The 24,743-nt window shown below is 36.3% G+C and overlaps 1 protein-coding gene across 4 annotated transcripts in view; it reads left to right on the plus strand.

The window, feature by feature from the left end:
* NELL2 (neural EGFL like 2) overlaps positions 1-24,743 on the plus strand; it is a 349,420-nt gene that overhangs the window by 134,250 nt on the left and 190,427 nt on the right. For all 4 annotated transcript variants that reach the window (XM_058558457.1, XM_058558453.1, XM_058558456.1 and 1 more), the window contains exons 7-10: positions 1,310-1,382; positions 1,553-1,635; positions 2,522-2,650; positions 4,275-4,377. In XM_058558457.1, coding sequence (XP_058414440.1) covers positions 1,310-1,382; positions 1,553-1,635; positions 2,522-2,650; positions 4,275-4,377 — 388 coding nt within the window. The remainder of the gene's footprint in view (positions 1-1,309; positions 1,383-1,552; positions 1,636-2,521; positions 2,651-4,274; positions 4,378-24,743) is intronic.

Below are 24,743 nucleotides of genomic sequence, written 5' to 3' on the forward strand. Positions count from 1 at the left end.
CTTTGCCCACGTAAGGGATGGCAAATTTGTGCTGTGCTTGCCAAGTCTCTCCTCTACTTAATCATGGCAGTCTTTCCCATGAAGCCTCAGAATCCTTCTCACACAGCAATTATGTATGCTACTCCAGGAGTCATAACTTTAACTCATAATTTTTGTGCAGTGCACTAACTATATAACAGTACATGGTCGCCTCATTTTTATGTTGCTGCTTCCAAATGATAGGAGTTTGTACACAAGTTGCCACCTTAATTCAGATCCCAAGCAAACAACAGATCCAGCAATTGCCACACAGTATACTAAAATGTTTCTCATTCACATTGACACTCTTTTTATACAATGCTATTAATCAGATTAAACATGCAGAAGATATAGGCCAGTATTTGACTGGTAAGTCTTTGTAGATACATTCAAATTGTCTTGATAATATGTTGGTACTGTCCCCCTGTCATTAGACATTCTTTTTGCATTTTTCAAAAGTATAAAGTGAAATATTAATTAAAGAAAATATATAAAGTTGATGAAGGAAGAGAGGGGGTGGTTGATGAAAGGGACAGCTGGAATGTGTCTGATGAGGTCATTTTTGAGCTACCATTTGGCCTTTGCTTTAAGATCTCAGTAAGCTGGAAGCTAATTATACCTTAATGACTAAGGATGCATGTGAATTGTGCCTGTAAACATGTGATGTGGCCCTCTGTGTAAAATGGGTCATTTCCAGCTGGCATTTTAAAAAATTTCATACTAAACTTTCTGTACTCCTAAGGACTCATCATTAAGTCCTGCTGCAGCTGTTTAATGAATCTATTGTCTTTTTCTAAGTTGAGAAATTAGTTTTAAAAGATCCAACTGGAAAATGAAAAATGCTCAAATGAGCGTTGCTCTCATGACTCAGTTTTTCTATCCTTTTCTCTTTGATGATTGCAGTTAATTTAGAATTAGTATCAGTTTCACTGTTGCTGAAACCAGAAGTGGTTTTCAGGTTGATTTTTAAAGGTCATTTTCAAACCTTTCTTCAGCGGCTAACTAAAAATAACTTCTCAAAACAACATGACTATTGCCTCTTAATTATATCTTGACATTTAATCTTAAGGCTTTAAAAATATTATCAATAAGAGAGTACATGGGTAATCATCTATTTTGTCTGATGTATTTCTTTCCTTTTGGTTTGACGTAGTAGTCATGTATTCAAAAAGATTTTATTTAGGGATTTTGGTGAGTTTATCCTGTAATATTTTTCTTCATGAACTTGACTGTTGAACATAATTTGGGTAGATGAAAGTAATATGTCTCTTTTAAAATTTTTCACATACAGGGTATAATGCAAGATGTGCAATTGCTTGTCATGCCCCAAGGATTTATTGCTCAGTGCCCAGATCTTAATCGCAGTAAGTCCATTAGTTCTTGCACCGTGTGATGAACAGTGTGCTTCTTGCTTAATTTTGTCCAGCATGTCAGTTTGAGATTCGAGTTCCCAGATATTAGTTGTCAGCATAGACTTAACCAGACTGAACCCCTTATAAATACAACTTGACCAGTGTGGTGTTTGTAATTCCAGCCTGTCCAACTTGCAATGACTTCCACGGACTCGTGCAGAAGATCATGGAGCTCCAGGACATTTTGGCCAAAACATCAGCCAAGGTAAAAACTACTTATAAATATAGTGTGGGGAGCTCAGAAATCCTTGAGATTCCTTATAGTTCCTTTTATAACTGCAAATGTTCAGCTTTGAGACTTTTCTTATACTCTACTGTTTGTTAGTCCTGCATCTAAATCTCTGCTCAAGGAAAGAGCTTATCAGTATTCAAACTCTGGCCATCTGTATAACAAATGATTCAGTAAATCAGGAATGAGGCAGATTACCTGGTTTTTGCACTGCGTATTACAACAGGATTTATTGTTTAATTTCATTTTTACTATTATTTAGTTTTTATTTACAAGCAAGGAGGTGACAGGACTTTGTAAAGAATATGGACACTAGAATTATGTAGAGGAAATGGTTCCATAAGTGCTTTCTACCACTGTGTTACAGTTGTCGGATTGTTCACTGTCTTAAGCGTGTATCAAGTTTACCTACAATTTCACCAGACTGTTGTCATCTTGCGTAGTAGTTACTGATAACCTGCAAGTTATTGTATATCGATGATTTGTTTCTGACACAATATAAATTTGAAAATTTATGTTTTCACTTGAGTAAACTTATTCATGAAATTAAACATTTTTAACGATGGAAAATGCTTCTCTGCATTGTGGGTGATGCTGTTTTGAGTTAGTCTTCATTTTTATATTATAAATTATGCTTTTTTTTTTTTCTCAAAGGCAGGGAGCAAGTTTACCACAAAAAAGAAGTGGAGGAAAAACCTTTTCTTTTTAACTAAAGGCTTAAGTATATTTTCAGCAAATAGTTGATGGGTATAGCCATCATGACTGCTATACACTTAAAAAAAATCAGATGCCTATTGGAGTATTTAGCATTTCTGTGTTGCTGGAATGATGAACAATATGAACCCCTTTCTTTGTGCTACAGCTGTCTCGAGCTGAACAGCGAATGAATAGATTGGATCAGTGCTATTGTGAAAGGACTTGCACCATGAAGGGAACCACCTACCGAGAATTTGAGTCCTGGACAGACGGCTGTAAGAACTGCACATGCCTGGTATGGCTTCCACTGGAGTTCAGACTGAGGGAATTCAGATGCCCCCACTGTTTAAAAATTCATTAAAACAATGTAATCATGAAAATTTCAAGACCCATTTCCTCAAGACACAACATATTTAGCTAGCAAACCTGGTCAAATCTAAAGGACTGTGTGTTGCATTATTAAAGACACTCTCTAGCCTATAAAGATGATTATGGTTTAGGAATGCTATAAAGTTTAAGTTTATTGGTACACACATGAGGTTAGTGATTTAAATTGGGTTAGTAAGGTGATTCCCAAAGGATTCTATCCTGTTATTCTTTAAACATTTCTAGGGATTTTTTTCTCCTCATGTGTTTATTAATGCATTTTTAAAAAAATTTTATTGAGGTCATATTGGCTTTTAACATTGTGTAAATTTCAAGTGTACATTATTATATACCAGTTTCTGTATAGATTGTATCATATTAATGCATTTTAATACAACTAAATTATATGCAGCATGAAATATTGTGACCAGATTGGGCCATATAAGCAAATAACGGAGTTTAAATAAATAAGACAATCTTTAAATGTTAACTAATACAGCAGAATACAAGTTATAGAATTTAAATAAATATGATTTCTCTAATTGCTCACTAATAAAGTAGAATATTTAATCCATTATTATTTCAAAAGTATGTTCATTTTCAAAGAAAAGTTCAAACCTAGTTTGGTTTTGAACATTTAAATTCCACATGAATTCATCTGTTAAAACTTTTTTACTGGAAAGAAGTCAGAAGTCTATGTGAATTAGCCTTAAAAAAAATTTCCCCAAGTTCATCAAGTTTATTCAAAAGCAGAATATCATGCATGTGAGAAAGTCAAAGGCAGCTCTGAAATAGCCATATGTGTGCACACGTGTAAGCATGTGTTATGATTTCTATTCAGGAACTTATTATGTTCCTACCAAAATTATAGCACTTTACAAATACAGTAAAGCCTTCCCATCTTGTTCAATGGGGGCCAAAAATTGAATTGAGTAAAATACACGATGTGATATAGTGAGGTCAATGAAATGACTAGAAAACCCACTAGCAGCCTCGGAGTGCTGGATGACCTTCAGGAATCAAATTCCTTGTGTCTTGTCTGTAGTTTGGTGCCTCTTTTGGGAATTGTGAGCACTGCCTTATGGTGGTGGCCTGTCTGATCTTAAATATCCGTGGGAAGATTCTGAGTCCTGAGACAGTCTCCAGGATGGGATCAGCTATTCCAGAATCTCCTGGTTTGTTGATGCTCATTTTGTGAGTAATCTGGGGAGACATGAGTGCCCCAGGCTTACCCTTAGCCTGCCATTTCCCTGCCAGTGTGTGCCCTTCCCTCCACTTATGTCCTCATCCTCACCTCAACAGAAGTTGAGAAGTCTAGCTCATTTAGGATCAGTTGCTGGAGAGAAGCTGGGAGCCAATTACCGCCTGTGATAGGACCCAATTTGTATTACTGTGGGTCTCTGTATTATTGGTTTTATTGCATAATAACCAAAAAATAGTGGTATCTATGACATTTTATGTGAAGAGTTTGAAATTTAAGAAACAGATTAAAAAATGCTTGAAGACTATCAAACTGCAACTTGGAAATTCTTTAAATATTGTTTTCTTCTCAGAATGGAACCATCCAGTGTGAAACTCTGATCTGCCCGATTCCTGACTGCCCACTTAAGTCGGCTCTTGCATACGTGGATGGCAAATGCTGTAAGGAATGCAAATGTGAGCATAACTTTTATGATGAATACGTTTTTTGGCAAAAATAAAGCTTTGTATTAATAAATATCCACCCATCATTTGTTTAATCTGGGCAAGCTAAATAGCTTTTAAAAATGTTGAAAATAGAAAGAATACCTTCTCTATTTTGAGTGATCAGTTCTTTTCCATTTAAAAATGCTATACTTGTATTCTAGCAGAAAGTTTTTTCTTGGAGGAATCTATTCTGTATAGTGGCACCAGTAGGAAATAAGAAACTTAGTGGAAGGCATTTCTCTCATTACACTACTTGATACAAATACATCCCAAATAGGTTAAGAATGGTCCACACTCAGCCACAATAACCAAGGAAATCAATGATACAAGTGACCTTCAATAGCAGATGATACACCAATTCCATTAGCCCAAACCACAGAAGTCCACGTTATTGTAGAATTGTCCAGTGTGGACAGAACCATGGCCTTAATTGATTAAAAAAAGGAGCACAGCACTGAATGAGGAAGCTGTCCTGCCTTTTAGCAACCATTGTATGTAGCTCACTTCTGATGTCTGGAAATGCTCTTTGAATCCATAGCTATCCTCAAATGGGTTCTGTATCATTCATTTAATAACAGAAAGCATTGCATCTATATTATTTATACTTTAAAAGACTGCCTTTAAATCCTTTTTAAAAGTAGCATTTAAAATTTAGCTATTTTTGTACCAAGGAATAGTAACATATATGAAAACTGAGCTGTTATAAATTTTGTAGAATATACAGGGCATATAAGTGCAATGCAGTAGTACCCCCTTAACTGTGGTTTTGCTTTCCGTGATTTCAGTTACCTATAGTCAACTGTGGTCTGAAAATATTAAACGGAAAATTCCAGAAATAATCTATAAGTTTTAAATTGCGTGCCATGCTGTTCTGAGTAGCGAGCATGATAAAATCTCACTCCATCCTGCTCTATCCTGACCCGGATGTGAATCATCCCTTTGTCCAGCATATCTGCAGTGTATACACTGCCCACCCATAAGTCTCTTAGTAGTTGCCTCAGTTAGATCTACTGTTGTAGTATCGCAGTACTTGTGTTTAAGTCACCCTTATTTTACTTACTAATAGCTCCAAAGCACAAGAGTAGTGATGCTGGCAATTCAGATATGCCAAAGAGAAACTGTAAAGTGTTTCCTTAAATGAAAAGGTGAAAGTTCTCAACTTAATAAGGAAAGAATAAAAATCATATGCTGCAGTTGCCAAGATCTATGGTAACTTTTAATATAGTATATTGTTATAATTATTCTATTTTATTATTAATTAATCTCTTACTGTGCCTAATGTATACATTAAACTTTGTCATAGGTACATATGTATAGGAAAAAACGTAGTATATATAGGGTTTGCTATTCTCAGCAGTCTCAGGCATTCACTGGGGGTCTTGGAACGTATTCCCCACAGATAAGGGGGGACCACTGTATAATCACAAACACACACACACACAGAGAAAGAGGAGATGAGGGAAAGGGAGTAGGAAGGGGAGGGAGAGAGAATTCATGGTTGCTTTTGCTAAGGTTTTTATGTTTACCTGCTCAGTTACCATTCCCATACCTTTCTCTTGCCTATACAGTGTGCAATGTGCTACTGCTGGTGAGAGTGACAAGTTATCAGAGAAAAATCAGGAAGTCACTTTGAGTCCATTGATTTAAGTCCCTCAGGAGCTCATTTATGTTTAATTTTATTGGACGTTACATCGAAGCCAATCCATTTCCTGAGAGTATGTTAGCCTAGTCAAGTAGGTTCGGCAGAACCGGGAAGGATTGAATGTAATGGTTTTTACATATGTCACTAGCTAATTTCCTTGGTGAGGAGTAATCTGAGTTTTCCCTGAACTTGCCCTAATAACTAAAAGTTTGTAGTGATGTTCTGTAGTTTTCTTTGTAGGTAGTTGGAGGTAGGAGGAAGAAGGGCCCATTATAGGGCTTTATATCCATGACACGACAATAGCAGGAATCATACTTTTTGCTTTAACTTCTTTTATCCTTCTTTCCACCAATACTTCTACATTGTTACCTGTGAATATGATAGATTTGTATTAAGTGATGTCGATTTTATTAGAGGCAGGCTGATTGAGATGATGGACCATCATGATAGATGCATTAGTCAGAAGTAGTGAATTTCAATTCTGATGTTACCGTTTGTCTCTGTTACCAACAGTGAGCTGCCTACTAAATCAGACTGTGCTTGAAATCTTCCCAACATGCAGTTAGATTTAATGAAATGGTAAAATATTTTGAGATTCATTAATGCAAAGTGCTTCTGGCAGACTTTGGTGTTAATGATTGAAAATCGACTGTTTGCTTCATATATAAAATAGTGAAGGCTGAAAGTAAGTGATCAGTGAGCGGACCACAGCATCACTGAAGAAATGCCACAATAATTCATCGGAGTCTTTCATTTTACATGGTTAAAAATACCAAGAATAAAGTGACTTTGTCTTGCTGGTCATATTCAGTGCCATGGAATATAGAGGATTGTTGCCTATTTTCGAGTATTTGAACTTCCAGTTCTGATGAATGCAACATTTTACAAGATCTAGCAAGATATTTTCAGTAAACACCCATAGAATTTTTTTCCTAAGGTAAATAAGCATTTAGTTCATATGGTAAATATTCTTAGAGATTATTTGGGAATGTGTCTCCATGTGTGCAATTTTAAAACCAGTCACTAAAAATATTTCAGGAAATGTTCTGAAAAGTTTTGCAAAAACGTTTTATAAGAGATAATTTAAAATAAATGTAATAATCATTAACTGACTTGTTTACATTGTTCAGGTTTTCATGGGTGCTAAAAGTGGGAGAAGTCAATACTTATACATAAGTATACATAAGTGTGTGTGTGTGTGTGTATCTCACTGTACATATGAGGGAAGGAAATAATCTCATTTTTATGTTAATTTTCCCAGTATTATCATTGTTATAATTTATAAGAACTTAATTTCAGGGGAGTATAAGTTAAGTTCTATGTTTTTTACTTTTTAAAGCACAAATATAAGCCGCCTTCTTATACCCTGCACTCATCCTATTGTTGAAACTCTTGCTCAATAGCCTTTTTAATGACATAAAATTAACAAAATACATTCTGTAAAGACATTAATCACTTGTTGTTTCTAAAGCCCCTAGAAGGTAAAACATAGGATCTAATTGCTGAATTTTACTCTGCTAAGATTGAAATGAACAAAGCAAGTGCATGTGGCCTGTCATTTTTTGGTGTTCTTTATTTGATGCTCTTAGGCTTCCTTCATCAGATTTGTTTGTGCAACTCCAAGCAGCCCTGTTTTGCAGTCTGCTTTATATTTTCGCTCTGTAACTTCAGCTCCAGCCCATTATCCAAATATAAATACTGATGAATAATGAGAAGGTTGTTGTTCTGGGAAAGGAGTCAGAGAGAACCAATTCTTTATTTGAATCTACACAAGCAAAGTGTTGGGAGGAGGGGCTTAACCTTTTCTGCCCCTATCATTGAGCTGCTGTGGTGGAGCTAAACAGAGACAGGATAGAATCCAATGCAAGATCATTGAGGTTATAATAGTCACAACTGTATCAAAGACATGTCACTTCCATAGGTTAGAAGGCATTTAATTTGTTCCTCATGTGATCTTGACAACAACTCTCTAAGGTAACCATTGCCTCCATCTTCCTAATAAGAGGGAGTACATGACTTGTCCGGGAATGCACAATTAGTTACAAGTCCCAGAGAAGTTCCTTCTGAAAGTGCTGTGTTTTGTGAGCCTACTTCCTTCTTTAAAATCATCCACTACAATTAATCTAAGTGATCCACTTTTATTGACTGGAGGCTAGGCTTACCATATAGAGCCATTTGGAGTCCTGGCTAAATCGAGGCAGAATTGTAAAGTAAGCAGAGTTTGCCTTTGTCCCTCTGTCTTCTCCCATTTCAGCCACCATCACCACATCCCTCATCCCAGTCAGAGGCTCTCAACTAGCCGACAAGGAGATTGACTGACATAAATTCAAGGTAGTTCTAGAAAATGTAATGTGTACATATTTTGGGTGACTTCAAGTGTGAAATGGCATGAGGTCAAACTGAAATACATAAAACGTTAATCTAGATTAAAAAAACAAAGAATTATCAGAAAATAATTGGCTAAAGTTCTAGGAAATAGAAAGTTACTGAAAGTCACTGAAGTTAGAAAAGGTTTTCAAGTATTCAGTGCATTCATTTATTTTCTTTCAGTAGATTGTAGATTCAAGTTTGAGCACAGAGCACTGCTTCACAGAAATGGTGATTCATGAAAATAGGGAATTGGAAGGAAATCTGAACTAATGCTATAATGTTTTTTGTAGAAGAGGCTATGTTTAAAAAAAAAAACAAAGAAAAACCCACCCTACTACAGGGAAGGCAGAGTTCCTCTCCATTTCTAGAGAGGCATCAAATACAGGAAATGTGAATGACCATCAGAATTGGTTTGTGCTTGCTCTAGTAGCAATAGTTAATTTTAATTGGTGTTTTCTCAAAGAGGCCAGATTTATATGAATGCATTAAAATTGTCATTCTTTTGATTGAACAAAAGCAGTTTCATTACATAATATAGATTGCATTTTAATATGCTCTGTGTTGATTAGACATCAGATTGTTTTCAACTTAATTTTAAAAGCCCTGTCAACGTAGATAAAATAGAGTTACTATAATATCTTTGCATATTGAGTAGCTAAGTATGTGGGTTATGGGGCTAGATTTTCTGGGTTTGAATTCTGGCTCTGCCACTTATTAGCTGTGCAACTTTGGTCAAGTTACTTAACCTCTCAGAGTCTCAGTTTCCTCATCTGTAAAATGGAGAGAGCAATTACATCTATTTCATAGCACTGGTGTGAGGATTGAGTGAGTAATACATGTCAAGTGCATAGAACAATGTTAGCTATTATTATTAGTTTTATTAGAAGAACCATCCATGTTTTTATCAATGAAAATACTAGAGTAGTGAAACCATCTCATTGGGTCGTGGATCTTAAAGCTACATAGGACCTCAGAGATCTTCAGAATAGTCATTTACTTTCGGGGAGGTAAGGTTTCATTATCCCCATTTTATGGAGAAATAATGAGGTCAGGGAGGTTAAATGACCTTTCTAAGATCAAACAGTTAGTATGTAATGCAAGGTCATTTTTTTTCAAATTGTATTCTGATATACAGTACTACTCTCCTCAAGGCCGTTCTCTTCCTCAATATTTTGGATAAATCTTGACCAAGGTTGACACTGAGAGCCAATTTGTCATGCATTATTTATTCTTTTGTGTCTGGCCTCTTTCATTCAAAATCACGTTTGTGAGAATCATCCATATTTTTGCATGTAGATGTCAATTATTCATAGTTATTGCTGTGTGTATTCTATTTGTGTTAACGTACCACAATCCAATCTATTGTTGAAGGGCAGTTGGGTGCTTTCCAGTTTTTAGAATTCCTTCTATAAACATTCTTTACATGTTTTTGGTGTTATGCATGCCTGATGGGTATATACCTAAGAGTAGAATTGTTTGTTCATAGGTTAAAACTGTTTTATTCTATGGCACAACTGTCTTACCCTGTCACAAAATTGTTTTGCCAAAAAGTTTTCTAAAATGGTTATACCAGTTTACCTTCCCACCAACAACATATGAGACTTCCGGTTGCTCCACATCCTTACCCACAATTGGCATTTTTGGTCTTTTTAATTTTAGGTATTATGATAAATGATGTTGGTACATGATATTATGTTGTAATTTAAATTTGCATTTCCCTGATGGCTGATGAATACGAGCACCTTTTCATAAATTTATGGGCCACTTTAATTAATTTTAAATAATAGAAAGGAAGAGTAAATTTTTTTATGTGTACACGTTTCCAAAGAGCATTTTTCTTGCATTTGACAGGAGATGGTAGTTTGAGAGGTTTGATTCTTTTATTTTCATGTTAGTGTGCAAATATGGATGATTCTAGCCTGTCACTTAAAATGCATAGCAAAGTAGGGATAGGGACAGAGATTAGATGACTGCCACTCAAGTAACTTGGGGATTTTTTAAAAAAAGGAATGACAACGTAATAAAACTGATTCAGAGACTTTTTTTTTTTTTTTTTTTTGTGAGGAGATCAGCCCTGAGCTAACATCCGCCAATCCTCCTCTTTTTTTGCTGAGGAAGACGGCCCTGGGCTAACATCGGTGCCTATCTTCCTCCACTTTATATGGGACGCCGCCACAGCATGGCTTACCAAGCAGTGCGTCGGTGCGCACCCGGGATCCGAACCAGCGAACCCTGGGCCACCGCAGCGGAGCGCGCGCACTTAACCGCTTGCGCCACCGGGCCGGCCCCTGATTCAGAGACTTTTGAATATGTGAATATAGGGATGAGGAATAAAAATCAGTGGGATATAATTCACCTAGAATCTCTTTGTTCTTAATAAAAAGGAAAACATAATTTATACAGATTACATTAAAAAAGAAATAATTTTGGAGCAACATAACCAAATCTACAGTAGTGCTTGAAGCATGGGAAATATGTGGGAGGTTCTCACGCATGAATGCAATTATAAATTAGTTGGCATTATAGAGACACAAGGGGCTACGTGACCAGAATGCCAGAGCTGACTGAGGGGATCTATGCAATAATGAAAAAGGAAGAAATTGCAATCAAAAGGAAGGTGCATTGTTTTACATATCAGATGAAATATTTTTAGAAAGTTTGCTGAAAGTCTGTAGTTATTAAGGAGTATTATGTCACAGCAGACAATTGAATGAGCTGAGAGGTAATGGTGTTGCTGTAAAACATTTGTCTACGGCCTTGGTCTGGATTGTCTTTTCTTACCAAAATTACCTTAATTTAGTATTTAAAATAATATTGGGTAAATCATAGAATTAGGACACTTTTCTAATTCTATGTGTGAATTATGTGTATGTGTGAAAAATGGTCAAGAAAATAATCCACTTGTGCCTTACTTAGTTAAGAAAATTGATCTTATGATAGGGAGGATTTTCACTGAAGACAAATTAGCTACGTTGTGTTAAAGAGAGATTTCATCAAGATAATCCTGTAGGCTTCCTAAACACTATCATTAATTTTGTGCTGATATTTTTTCATAAACTCTTCAAAAAGGCTTTTGGCATGCTATCTTTTAAACATTATAAAAACTGAGAAGTGTCAAATCAGAGGAAAAAATATTGAACTGGCAATATATTAATAAGCAAGAATAATTAACAGTATATCCTTCATATTAATGACTATATGAGACATCACATGATGTATTTTAATGATCTTCAGAAAAATTAAAAATCTACTGTTTATTAGGTAGCTTGTAGCAGAGCTGGGGTGCCGGGAAAAGGTAGGGCAGAACCATAGGATGATGACAGTGTCACAGTGATGTAGCTACTGTGTCCTCTACTGCATAGTCTTGAGTAGTAGAAGTTGTCAGACTCTGACTATCATTCTTCCTTCTTAATCCTAGTACAATGTTTTTAATGTCTTAACTAAAAATAATGCATGCATACAGTAAATAGTCAATCCATCTAGAAAGATATAAAATAAAGCATAAAAATCTCCCTTCTCCCTCCCCTAAACTTCTAGTCCTTCTAAATCCTTCCAGATGATTTTCAGTGAGTCCACTCACATATGCATGCGTAGACTTTTCACCTATGGTAAATGATATCATACATCTTTCTGGACTTTTATCTTGGAGATGTTTCCATATCAACCAACTTTTAAAAATGGCTGCATATTAGTCCACTGTATAGTCATATCATAGTGTTATTTTTTCCCTCTCAAAGGGTCTTTTGGTTGTTTCTGATTTGTTGTTTTTCTTATGAGAAACAATATGGCAGGATGTCATTCATACGTAATCTTGGCGCACTTTTATACGGCTTTGTCCATAGGGTAAACTGCTAACGGTGGAATTACTGGGTTGAAGATTATGGCACTTTTAAATAATCTCAGCTCTTGCCAAATTGCTCTATGAAAAGCTGGTCTTGGGTGTTTTTCCCCTTTAGCGAGGAGCACTATGTGGCAGCGCTGAGAGAAACCTGAAAACACCACTTTTCTCTCTGATTTACTAGGTTTGTAAAAAGGGCTTCGGGGGGGATTTTTTCTTTTCCCCAAGCAAAGTAATATGAATTCATGGGCGATCCTTTAATGAGAGATAGTCTATGGAAACCTGAACTTTCTTGTTTTACCACAAACAATGTTGTTTAGTGAGCTCATACGAAATTATTGTTAAAATTAATTGCTGTTCCGCATCTTCAGTAAATTCCATAGATGGCATACGAATATACTGAATTTATTTTTTTCTGAAATGAAAGTGGTTTTCAGAAGACATAACACGGAGTACTGCCCTCTGATTCAGAGGTGTTACGCTGTGCCTATTTAATCATGTTTTATTTTAAAATAATAGAAAGTACTCAGCCTCTAGTTCTTCACTCTGAATTCTAATTTCTCTTCATTATTAAGATCGTTGAATAAATGTATTTTGTGGATTTTATTATTTTTCATGCCCCATTACATTTTCTCAAAAGAATTTCTCTGCCAATCTAATGACGTTGCTTAAATGGCCTAAAACTCTTCAGAAGAAAGCTTTATGCAAATCTGTCTGTAATAATAATTAAATCAAATTGTCTAGCACAGTTCTAAGAGACTAAAAATGGGACTCTTTAGGTGATCAGAAGGCTGGTCCTCCTTAGTAGTGTAAAACTTTGAAACAAGTGAGAGGATTTCAGATTAACACCAAAGCAAAAGAGCAATAATCTAGATATCATTCAGATGAGACTCAAAGTAAGAGAGAAAAAAACACTTATCTTAGGCAGAAAATGCAGCTTCTTAGCTGTAGTGTTGTTAGGTAATTGTTTTAAAAATGAGCTTATTTTCTTCTCAATAGAGATCATACAAAATGGCATTTTGAAATCAGAATAGGGAAAAATAAGATATATGCAATTTAAAGCATCTTACAAGTTGATTTTGGCAATTATGTGGAAAGTAGTCCCTCAGGAAGACCAACTGCATGATAAAGGTAAATGGACATCACAATGCCCATTGGAGAATAAAACCACAACACCTACCCTCCCCAACAAAAAGTACCAAACAGTAACTCAGCTGCACGGGCTCCCCACTGGGTGTCTTGAATAATGTATGTGGTCTGTGTTCTCTGATATATATTTACAGATTGTATAAAATTAGCATAGACTAAAAATTAAATGAAAAAAAACCACAATGATGTAGGAGTTCAGTGCGAGGAAGGATCAGAAAGGAATTCTCTTTTTCAGTTTAGAGATGGTTGTGATAGAGTACAATTCAGGCACATTTCTTTTTATGCAAAAACTAGCCCCAAATTAAAAACTATTTAATTATAAAAAATTCATATGAAATCACATGAAATTGCTTTAAAAAATTGTTCCTGGAGTTGGTGGTGGTAAGAATGGAGCTGCAGCCAACTCAGGAATGTTAAGCTTGTAAAATATCTATTTGTTGGAATGGCTGCTGTAATCTCATGGCCTGCTACTAGAATATTCTACACACATTATATTCTAGAGCCTTTGCCTAGATTTTTCTAAATGGCAGCAGCTCCTATTCACACCTTTTTGCCCCAGTTGATGGAATGTTGCCTCTTGGGGAGCTGGCTATGTGGTCTCTGGAGTTTGGGCCTAAGCCATAGGGCCACACTAGGTTTTTAGGATTAGAGGTTCAGATCTTGGGCTTATTGTTTGTTTTATACTTTACTCACTGTTAGTGTAAAAAAATTCTGGGCTGGCTGGCTTCAGAGTGACCCTCACTTATAAATATTATTTCAAGTTGTAAAGAGATGTCTCACAAACACTTGTTCAACAAACTCAGCAGCTCGGGAAAGAGAATTTTAGGTTCATATAGCATAATAGATAATGTGCAGATATAATATGTATAATTTTAACCATTGGCAAGTGACCCCAATGATCCATGGCACATACATGGGTAATGTTGCTGAGACCTACCTGCATTTTTGTCCAACAAGCTACAAGGCCTGTATGTAGGAGCATGACATGTAGCTCCGTGCTTCTCAAATTTTGATGGGAATGTGAATCACCTGGGGATCTTGTTAAAATGAAAATTATGATTCAGCGGTTTTGGAATGGGGCCTGAGAGTTTGCATTTCTAACCAGCTCCTGGGTGATGCCAACGCTGCTGGTACGTGGAACACACCTTAGTTAGCAAAGATTCAGCTCTTGGGTGTGCTTTCCTTGTCGCCCTCAACGGAGCTTTATTTTTCTCTCTTGGATCTCAAGTATGCAGGAAGGTCTCAGAATACATGTTTTAGGGTTTATGTTTTAAGCTGACATTTATTAAGTATTTTCTGAGTACGAGAACTTAACATGAATGATTTTTCTTGCTAGTCATAATGGCTTCCAATTTACAGATCAGGAAACTGAAGCTTAGGGAGGTTGTTTCACTTGCCCGAGATAAACCAGCTAAGTGGCAGTACCACAGTTTGAACACAGGCAGTGTTTCTCATATACTGCCTCATATGATAGCATATTTCATTAGTGAAAAAAGAAAATCAGCTTGAATGGAGAATGAAAAATTTATGATGTTCCAGAGACAGCAATAATCATATGTTCAAAGGATATGTAAATACTTAGGAAATGCAATTTTATAACACTTATGTCTATACGCAGTAAGAAAGGAGAGAAAAAGCAAATGTAAATTATCCAGTATTCATTACTAAAATGAAGTGTCTATGTCTATTACAGGAAGCACAACTTTTCATTACTTTGTAGTACCTCATATATGCAACAGAAACTGTTGATTCTGATAGTTCAGGAAAAGAAATTTCAAAAGCAAATGTTGTCTGGTTGGATTTTTATTTGGTTTTGGTAAAGAAAGAAAAGGGAAAGCAGATTGAATTAAAACTTAAAAGTATCTACTCTAAAGGTCTAGACCTGCCTGGATTATTAACTGGAGTTCTTGAAAGCCACTGGTCATGGAGAATTCTTCCTCCTTGGTCTCCAAATCTTTTTTTTTTTTTTTGAAGTTTTCTTTGTATTTTCATTAGATCAAGTCACTTTCTAAATACTCTTGGTGGAATAATTCACATCAATTCGATTTCCCAGGCTTTTAGTAGCTTGCTACAGTCTTATAAGATATATAGTTTCAGTTTATGCCAGGTGGCTCTGCTGAGATGAATTGTGCTGTCTCAATGTTAAATTAAACTGTTCCCATCTGACTTGTAACTATTCGTGTCCCACATACATCGAAGTCTGATTTTTTATTTTAGGTCTTGTTAGAATAAGAAGATTAATAGAAGCAACCCAGTACTAGAAAACTTTAGGACAATGCATTTTCCACAAGCTTAATTTCTTTTTGTCTTTTGCAAAAATTCCCCCATTAATCCATGTCCTTAGAATTGTGCTCCGTGCCGCTTGATTCCTGGGGTTATTTCAAAGATGGTGATCTGGAAGGAGTCGGTGACCCTGCATGAATGTACCTCATGATGCTAAAACCAAGTGTGTGCAGATGGCCCTGTATATTCTCTCAGTTTTTATTCAACTTATTCAAGCCTTTTTGACCAGTTTCAGGATCTCATAGTTTATTGTAGTATTATTTGTAAGAAGACATGAAACATGCAATTTTTTTTTGCCTGAGTCATTATTGTTAGATTTGGGAAGTGAATTCTTCATTATGCTTGGAAGAAGAACAAAAAAAAATGCAGTGGGTAACGCATTCTTTTCACACTATTTTGTGGGTAAACATCATGTTTTTAAACCAATAAAAAATTGAGCTTTTCTGATCACAAATTAGGTCATCTCATGGCAAGCAGTATTAAGAATTTCCCATTTTTGTTTATGCCTGTGGTCTACCTACAGCATTTCTCAGGCCCTGGATCTCAGAAAGGTCACTTTTATTTGTTGGTTTGGAAGAAGGGAGGGGGTGAGTTAGTATAGAACAAGATGGACATTGTACTTGTTCACTGATTTATTTCATCTATTAATGTCCCTGCAGACCACGATTGCTAAATGCTGAAGGACTTACAGCTGGGGAGACAATGAGTAGAATGTGAAGTGGAATGTAAGAATTGGATTAACTGTCCTGACAGAGTTTGCCATATGCCCAGGAATGAATTTAGGAGCTGGAGAGCTTGGAATAATCCTAGAAATAGCAATATGGGGATGATTGTTCTATGCCTACAGAAATTGAGTGAAATAAAGGTGAAATTGCGTGTCTTACGACTGAGTCTCTTTTCTATAATTTTCATTCACTTGAAAAATAGTTATTAAGCATCCGCTATGAATTAGTCTCAACACTGGGGATACAGTGGTGAACAAAATAAGATTGCTCTGTGCTCTCAAAGACCTAATAATCAAGTCGGGGAGAAGATATTAATCGTGTGATGATCAAGTATGCAATGCAATGCTGCAGGAGTAAGATGTTGATAAAGCACCTGTAATAGGCAAAAGTCACCTAGCAGGGAGATCAGGGAAGGCATCCTTCAGAAAATGATGTTCAAGTTGAGATCTGATGAAGAAATAGCATTACACTAGTGAAGATAAGAAGGAAGAAATGTTCAGGCGGAGAGAATTGAATATGCAAAGGCTCTGTATAGGGAGGTAGGATGTTGTGAAAGGAGGCTGGTGTGGCTGCTGTGCACAGTCAAGAGGATGATGTGAGATGCCTCTGGAGAGGTAAGAAGGGGCCAAGTTAAGGAGTTTTATTTTTATCCTAAGGGATGCAAGTTACATATTTTAAGCAAAGCCTGTCTGTTTGTGCAGCTATGCGGAGAAGAGGTGATGGTAGCTTTATTAGGTGGAAGTGATGGGAAGTTAGAGTCTGGATATGTTTTGAAGGTACAGCCAACAGGATTTTCTGATGGCTTGAGTAAAAGAGAAGAGTCAGGGTGACTTCAAAGTTTGTGGACTGAGGAAGCACAAGAATGTAGTTGCTATTAAGTTGGGGAAGGCTGATCATTGAGCTGTGTTGGGGAGAGCCGCTATGATCAAGAGTTCAGTTTAGATATATTCTGTTTGAGAGGTGTATTAGCTGTTTAAATGGAAATGTAGAGCAAGCAGTTGTATATATAAGTCTGGAGTCTGGGACAAAGGTCAGAAGTAGAGGCAAAAATCTGGATTATTGAATGTTTTTTCATGTTTGTTGGCAATTTGTATTTATTTTTTGAATTAATTTTTCATGTACGTTGTCCACTTTAAAATTCAATTCTTTGTATTTTTCCTTCTTGATTTGTAAGAGCTGTTTTTATAGTAAAACTCGTCTATTATATGTGTTGCAAATATATTTTCATAATGTTGCTTCTTTTATTTAGTGTTTTTCAACATAAAGAGATTAAAAATTTATTATTATTATTTTATTGAGGTCATAACAGTTTATAACATTGTGAAATTTCACTTGTACATTATTATTTGTCAGTCACCACACATATGTGCCCCTTTACCCCTTATGCCCACTCCCAACCCCCTTCCCCTCTGGTAACCACTCATCTATTCTCTTTGTCCATGTGTTTGTTTATCTTCCACATATGAGTGAAATCATGCAGGGTTTGTCTTTCTCTTCTGGCTTATTTCGCTTAGCATAATACCCTCTGGCCCATCCATGTTGTTGCAAATGGGACGATTTTGTCTTTTTTTCATGGCTGAGTAGTAGTCCATTGTGTATATATACCACATCTTCTTTATCCATTCATCAGTCGATGGGCACTTGGGTTCCTTCCATGTCTTGACTATTGTGAATAATGCTGCAATGAACATAGGGGTGCATAAGTCTCTTTGAATTGTTGATCTCAAGTTCTTTGGATAAATACCCAGTAGTGGGAAACTTGGATCGTATGGTATTTCTATATTTAGTTTTCTGAGAGATCTCCGTACGTTTTCCATGGTGGCTGCACCAGTTTGCATTCCGAACAGCAGTATATGAGGGTTCACTTTTCTCCACATCCTCTCCAACATTCGTTATTTTTTGTCTTGGTAATTATAGCCATTCTAACAGGTGTAAGTTGATATCTCATTATCTCATTGTAGTTTTGATTTGCATTTCCCTAATGATTAGTGATGTTGAACATCTTTTCATGTGCCTGTTGGCCATCCGTATATCTTCTTTGGAAAAATGTCTGTTCATATCCTCTGCCCATTTTTTGATCAGGTTGTTTTTTTCTTGTTGTTGAGTTGTATTAGTTCTTTATGTATTTTGGAGATTAACCCCTTGTGATATATATGATTTGCAAATATTTTCTCCCACTTGGTGGATTGTCTTTTTGTTTTGTTACTGGTTTCCTTTGCCTTGCAGAAGCTCTTTAGTCTGATGTAGTTCCATTTGTTTATTTTTTCTTTAGTTTCCCTTGCCTGAGTAGACATCGTATTTGAAAAGATGCCTCTGAGACTGACGACAAAGAGTGTACTTCCTATATTTTCTTCTAGGAGTTTTCTGGTTTCACATCTTACCTTCAACTCTTTAATCCATTTTGAGTTAATTTTTGTGTACGGCGAAAGATAATGGTCTATTTTCGCTCTTTTGCATGTGGCTGGTCAGTTTTCCCAACCCTATTTATTGAAGAGAGTTTCCTTTCTCCACTGTACGTTCGTTCTTGGCTCCTTGGTCGAAGATTAGTTGTCTGTAGATGTGTGGTTTTGTTTTTGGGCTTTCAATTCTGTTCCATTGTTCTTGTGTCTGTTTTTGTACCGGTGCCGTGCTGTATTGATTACTATAGCTTTATAGTATGTTTGGAAGTCACAGATTGTGATGCCTCTAGCTTTGTTCTTTTTTCTCAGGATTGCTTTAGCTATTCGGGGTCTTTGCTGTTCCATATGAATTTTAGGATTCTTTGTTCTATTTCCATGAAGAAGGTCATTGGAATTCTGATTGGGATTGCATTGAATATGTAGATTGCTTTAGGTAGTATGGACATTTTAACTATGTTTATTCTTCCAATCCATGTGTGTGGAATATCTTTCCATTTATGTCATCATCCATTTCTTTCAATAATGTCTTATAGTTTTCATTGTATAGGTCTTTCACGTCCTTGGTTAAATTTATTCCTAGATATTTTATTCTCTTTTGTGGCTATTGTAAATGGAATTGTATTCTTGAGCTTTCTTTCTGTTAGTTTGTTATTAGAATAGAGAAATGCAACTGATTTTTGTAAGTTGATTTTGTAGCCTGCAACTCTGCTGTAGTTGTTGATTATTTCTAATAGTTTTCCAATGGATTCTTTAGGCTTTTCTTTATATAAAATCATGTCATCTGCAAACAGCAAGAGTTTCACTTCTTCATTGCCAATTTGAATACCTTTTATTTCTTTTTCTTGCCTAACTGCTCTGGCAGAAACCTCCAGTACTGTGTTGAATAGGAGTGGCAATAGTGGGCACTCTTGTCTTGTTCCCATTCTTAGAGGGATGGCTTTCGTTTTTTCCCCATTGAGTATCATGTTGACCTGGGGTTTGTCATATATGGCCTTTGTCATGTTGAGGTGCTTTCCTTCTATATCCATTTTATTGAGTTTTCATCATAAATGGTTGTTGGATCTTGTCAAATGCTTTCTGTGCATCTATTGAGATGATCATGTGGTTTAATTCCTCATTTTGTTAATGTAGTGTATCACACTGATTGATTGTGGATGTAGAACCATCCCTGCATCCCTGGTATAAATCTCACTTGATCATGATATGTCATCCTTTTAATGTATTGCTCTATTTGGTTTGCCAATATTTTGTTGAGGATTTTTGCACCTATGTTCATCAGTGATATTGGCCTGTAATTTTCCTTCTTTGTGTTGTCTTTGTCTGGCTTTGGGATCAGGGTGATGTTGGCCTCCTAGAATGAGTTAGGAATTGTTCCATCTTCTTCAATTTTTTGGAATAGTTTGAGAAGGATAGATATTAAATCTTTTTGAATGTTTGCTAAAATTCTCCAGTGAAGCCATCTGGTTCTGGACTTTTATTTTTTGGGAGGTTTTTGATTACTGTTTCAATCTCTTTACTTGTGATTGGTCTATTCAGATTCTCTATTTCTTCTTGATTCAGTTTTGGGAGGGTGTATGAGTCTAAGAATTTATCCATTTCTTCTAGACTGTGCAATTTGTTGGCATATAGTTTTTAATAGTATTCTCTTATAATCCTTTGTATTTCTCTAGTATCTGTTGTAATTTCTCCTCTTTCATTTCTAATTTTATTTATTTGCGCCTTCTCTCTTTTTTTCTTAGTGAGTTAACTAAAGGTTATTCAATTTTTTTTTTATCCTCTCAAAGAGATAGCTCTTAGTTTCATTGATCCTTTCTACTGTGTTTTTGGTTTCTATTTCATTTCTTTCTGCTCTAATGTTTATTATTTCCCTCCTTCTACTGACTTTGGGCTTTGTTTGTTCTTTTTCTAGTTCTGTTAGGTGCAGTTTAAGATCACTTATTTGAGATTTTTCTTGTTTGTTAAGGTAGGCCTGCATTGCTGTGAATTTCCCTCTTAGGACTGCTTCTGCTGCATTCTATATGAGTGGTATGGTGCATTTTTATTTTTATTTGTCTCCAGATATTTTTTTGTGTGTGAGGAAGATTAGCCCTGAGCTAACATCTGTCGCCAATCCTCCTCTTTATGCTGAGAAAGATTGGCCCTGGGCTAACATCTGTGCCCATCTTCCTCTACTTTATATGGGACGCTGTCACAGCATGGCTTCATAAGCAGTGTGTTGGTCCGCGCCCAGGATCCGAACCCATGAACCCCGGGCTGCCGAAGCGGAGTGCGTGAACTTAACTGCTATGCCACCAGGCTGGCCCCTGTCGCCAGATATTTTTTTATTTCTCCTTTAATTTCTTCATTAATCCATTGGTTACTCAGTAGCATGTCGTATAGTCTCCACATATTTATGACTTTCCCAGCTTTTTTCTTGTAGCTGATTTCTAGTTTCATAGCATTATGATCAGAAAAGATTCTTGATATAATTCCAGTCTTCTTAAATTTATTGAGGCTTGCCTTGTTTCTCAACATATTATCTGTCTTTGAGAATGTTCCATGTGCGCTCAAGAATAATGTGTATTCTGCTGTTTTTGGATGGAGCGTTCTATATATATCTATTAAGTCCATCTGATATAGTTTTTCATTCAATTTCACTATTTCCTTGTTGACACTCTGTCTGGATGATCTATCCATTAATGTAAGTTCTAACTAATGTAAGTTGAAGTCCCCTACTATTATTTTGTTGCTGTTAATTTCTCCTTTTAAGTCTGTTAATAGTTGCTTTATGTACTTTGGTGCTCCGATGTTAGGTATGTATATATTTATAAGTGTTATGTCCTCTTGGTGTAGTGTCACTTTTATCATTATATACTGCCCCTCTTTGTCTTTCATTACTTCTTTTATCTTGAAGTCTACTTTGTGTAAGTATGGTAACACCTGCTTTCTTGTGTTTGATGTTAGCTGGAGTATTGTTTTCCATCCCTTCACTCTGAGCCTGTGTTTGTCCTTAGAGCTGAGATGTGTTTCCTGGAGGCAGCATATTGTTGGGTCTTGTTTTTTAATCCATTCAGCTATTCTGTGCCTTTTGATTGGAGAATTCAATCCATTTACATTTAGAGTGATTATTGATATATGAGGGCTTAGTGCTGCCTTTTTATCACTTGTTTTCTGGTTGTTCTGCATTTCCCTTGTTTCTTGTCCCATATATTTCCAACTGCCAATTCAGTTTGGTGATTTTATGTGATAGTTTTCTCTTATTTATCATTTGTGTCTCCGTTGTGATTTTTTTTTAATGGTTACTGTGAGGTTTGTATGAAAGACCTTGTAGATGAGATAGACCATTTTCTGGTAGCCTCTTATTTCCTTAGTCTAAGCAGGTTCCATCCCTTTCCTCTTCCCCATCTAAGCTATTGTTGTTACAACTTATTCCATTTTGTGTTGTGAGTTTGTGATTAAAATGAAGTTATTATAGTTATTTTTGATGCTTTCCTTCCCTTTATCTTTAATGTTATAATTAAGTGTTTGCTTAACCTGTTCTGATAGAGAGCTGCAAGTTTCTGCATTTGTCTGTTTATTTATCTCCTTGCTCAAGGGTTTGTAAATGCTTTCATTTTTTTTTCAGGTACGAGGGTCTTCTTGATCATTTCTTATAGGGGAGGTCTTGTGGTGATGAACTCCCTCAGCTTTTGTTTATCTGGGAATGTTTTTATTTCTCCATTTTTATCTGAAGAATAGCTGCACTGTACAGAGTATTCTTTGCTGAAAGTTTTTGTCTTTCAGAATTTTGAATATATCAATCCACTCTCTCCTAACCTGTAAGGTTTCTTCTGAGAAATCTGCTGAAATCCTGACAGGGGTTCCTTTGTAGGTTATTTTCTTCTGCCTTGCTGCCCTTGATATTTTTTCTTCATCATTGACTTTTGCCAGTTTTACTAAGGTGTGCCTTGGAGAAGGTCTTTTTACATTGATGTAATTAGGAGTTCTATTAGCTTCATTTATGTGTAATTCCAGCTCCTTCCCCAGGTTTGGGAAATTCTCAGCTATTATTTCTTTGAACAAGCTCTCTGCTCCTTTCTCCCTCTGGAATACCTATAATCCTTATGTTGCATTTGCTAATTGAGTCGGATATTTCTCGGAGAATTTCTTCTTTTTAGTCTTAGTTCTCTCTCCTCCTCCATCTGAAGCATTTCTGTATTTCTGTCCTCTAAATTACTAAGCCTGTCCTCCATAATATCAGCTCTCTTTTTTAAGGATTCTGGATATTTCTTTATCTCATTCATTGTGTTTTTCATCTCCAACATTTCTGATTTTTTTTAATAGTTTCAATTTCTTTTGTGAAGAATTACCTTTGGTCATTAATTTTATTCCTGATTTCATTGAATTTTCTTTCTGAACTTGCGTGTAATTCTTTGAGTTTCTTTATGATAACCATTTTAAATTCTCTGTTATTTAGATTGTAAATTTCTGTGATATCAGAATTGATTTCTGGAGACTCGTCATTTTCCTTCTGGTATGGAGTGTTAATATATTTCTTCATGCTGTTTGATGGAGTGTACTTTTGCCGTTGCATAGTGGTAGTATCTGGTCACAGACTCCACCTGCTGCCACTGGGGTGGCAGGAGCTGTGTTTTCTGAGCCTGCCGGGACCCCTGGCAGTTGTGCCTCTCCGTTGGAAGCTTTGCCAACAGGACCTGTCTGTGTTTGCCCGCTGGCCACTGCTGCTTTACACACATAGGCAGAGGCGCTTTGGCGGGGATCCCCTGCTATGGCCAACTGGCTGAGCTGGAGCGCCAGGTGGGAGCGCGGGGAGGGGTGCTTTCTTTCCTGTGCGCGATCCCATGCACTCCCGCACTGCGCTCACTGTCTGCCCACCTGGGCTGCTTGGCTTGGTGAGGACCCCCCTGCAGTTGCTTAGTCACCTCGATGTGGAGCATTCCCACAGGCTGGGAGGCAACTCTGAGAGTGAGAGTATTCCTGTGGAGGGCTGCATTTTCCCCCTTTTCCTCTCAAAGTCATGGGCTGGAGGTCCCATGCCCTAGATCACTGCCTCTCAGGAGGGAGAGGAGATCCGCTTACTTCCTTCCACTGCCTCCAGAATGAGTCCAGCACTCACACCTGCAGATGTATGACTGCGTGGATCTCTCAGACATTTATTGTGCTGTGTGAATGTCCTCTGTTGGTTTATGAATGTCCTTTTCATTGTATTTTAGGGGGAGAGACTAAGAGAAGAGCTCACTCCACCATGATGCTGATGTCACTCTGAGATTTAAAATTTTGTGTTATTGGATCTTTTAGCCATGCTAAAAAGGGTCTTTTCCTCTTTTTAATTATAAAAATATTTACCTTCTAACCTCTGAATGGCCCCTCTTTTTTCATTTTAAATTTAAAAAATCTGGGATTTATTTTTGTGTACCTGAGATGATAATTCTACTTCACTTTTTTGTGTGTGTATCAAACAAGTTAACCAATAATTCCAGTACCATTTTTTTAATAATCCTTTTGTTTGCTGATTAACATACCACTTTATCTTATATTAAATATTTACACATTTACATGTATTTGAGTTTGTTTCTAGGATTTCTATTATTTTCCATTACCTATTTGTCTCTTATGGTACTGATTCTACAGTATTTTTATTATTATAGCTTTCTAGTATGAGTTCTTATCTGGCAAAACAAATCTACCATCATTCTTCTTTTTAAAAATTTCCTTGGGTTGTTTTTTCTCATTTATGCTTCCAAATGACTTTTACATATCATGAGAATTATCTGTCCCTAAATGGTTTTAAAAGCTCAGTTGTATGTGTGTCTGATTCTGGTACCTTTTTTGAGATAATTCTTTGGTGGATACTACAGAAAAAGTTTTTGTGGTTATTCTTGTTATTTTGTATTTATTAGTGAAAACATCTTCATGGTTTAAGATATGAAGTATTTCAGAGGTGGAGTAAT

Source organism: Diceros bicornis, chromosome 17, assembly GCF_020826845.1.
Source record: "Diceros bicornis minor isolate mBicDic1 chromosome 17, mDicBic1.mat.cur, whole genome shotgun sequence".
Lineage (NCBI taxonomy): Eukaryota > Metazoa > Chordata > Mammalia > Perissodactyla > Rhinocerotidae > Diceros > Diceros bicornis.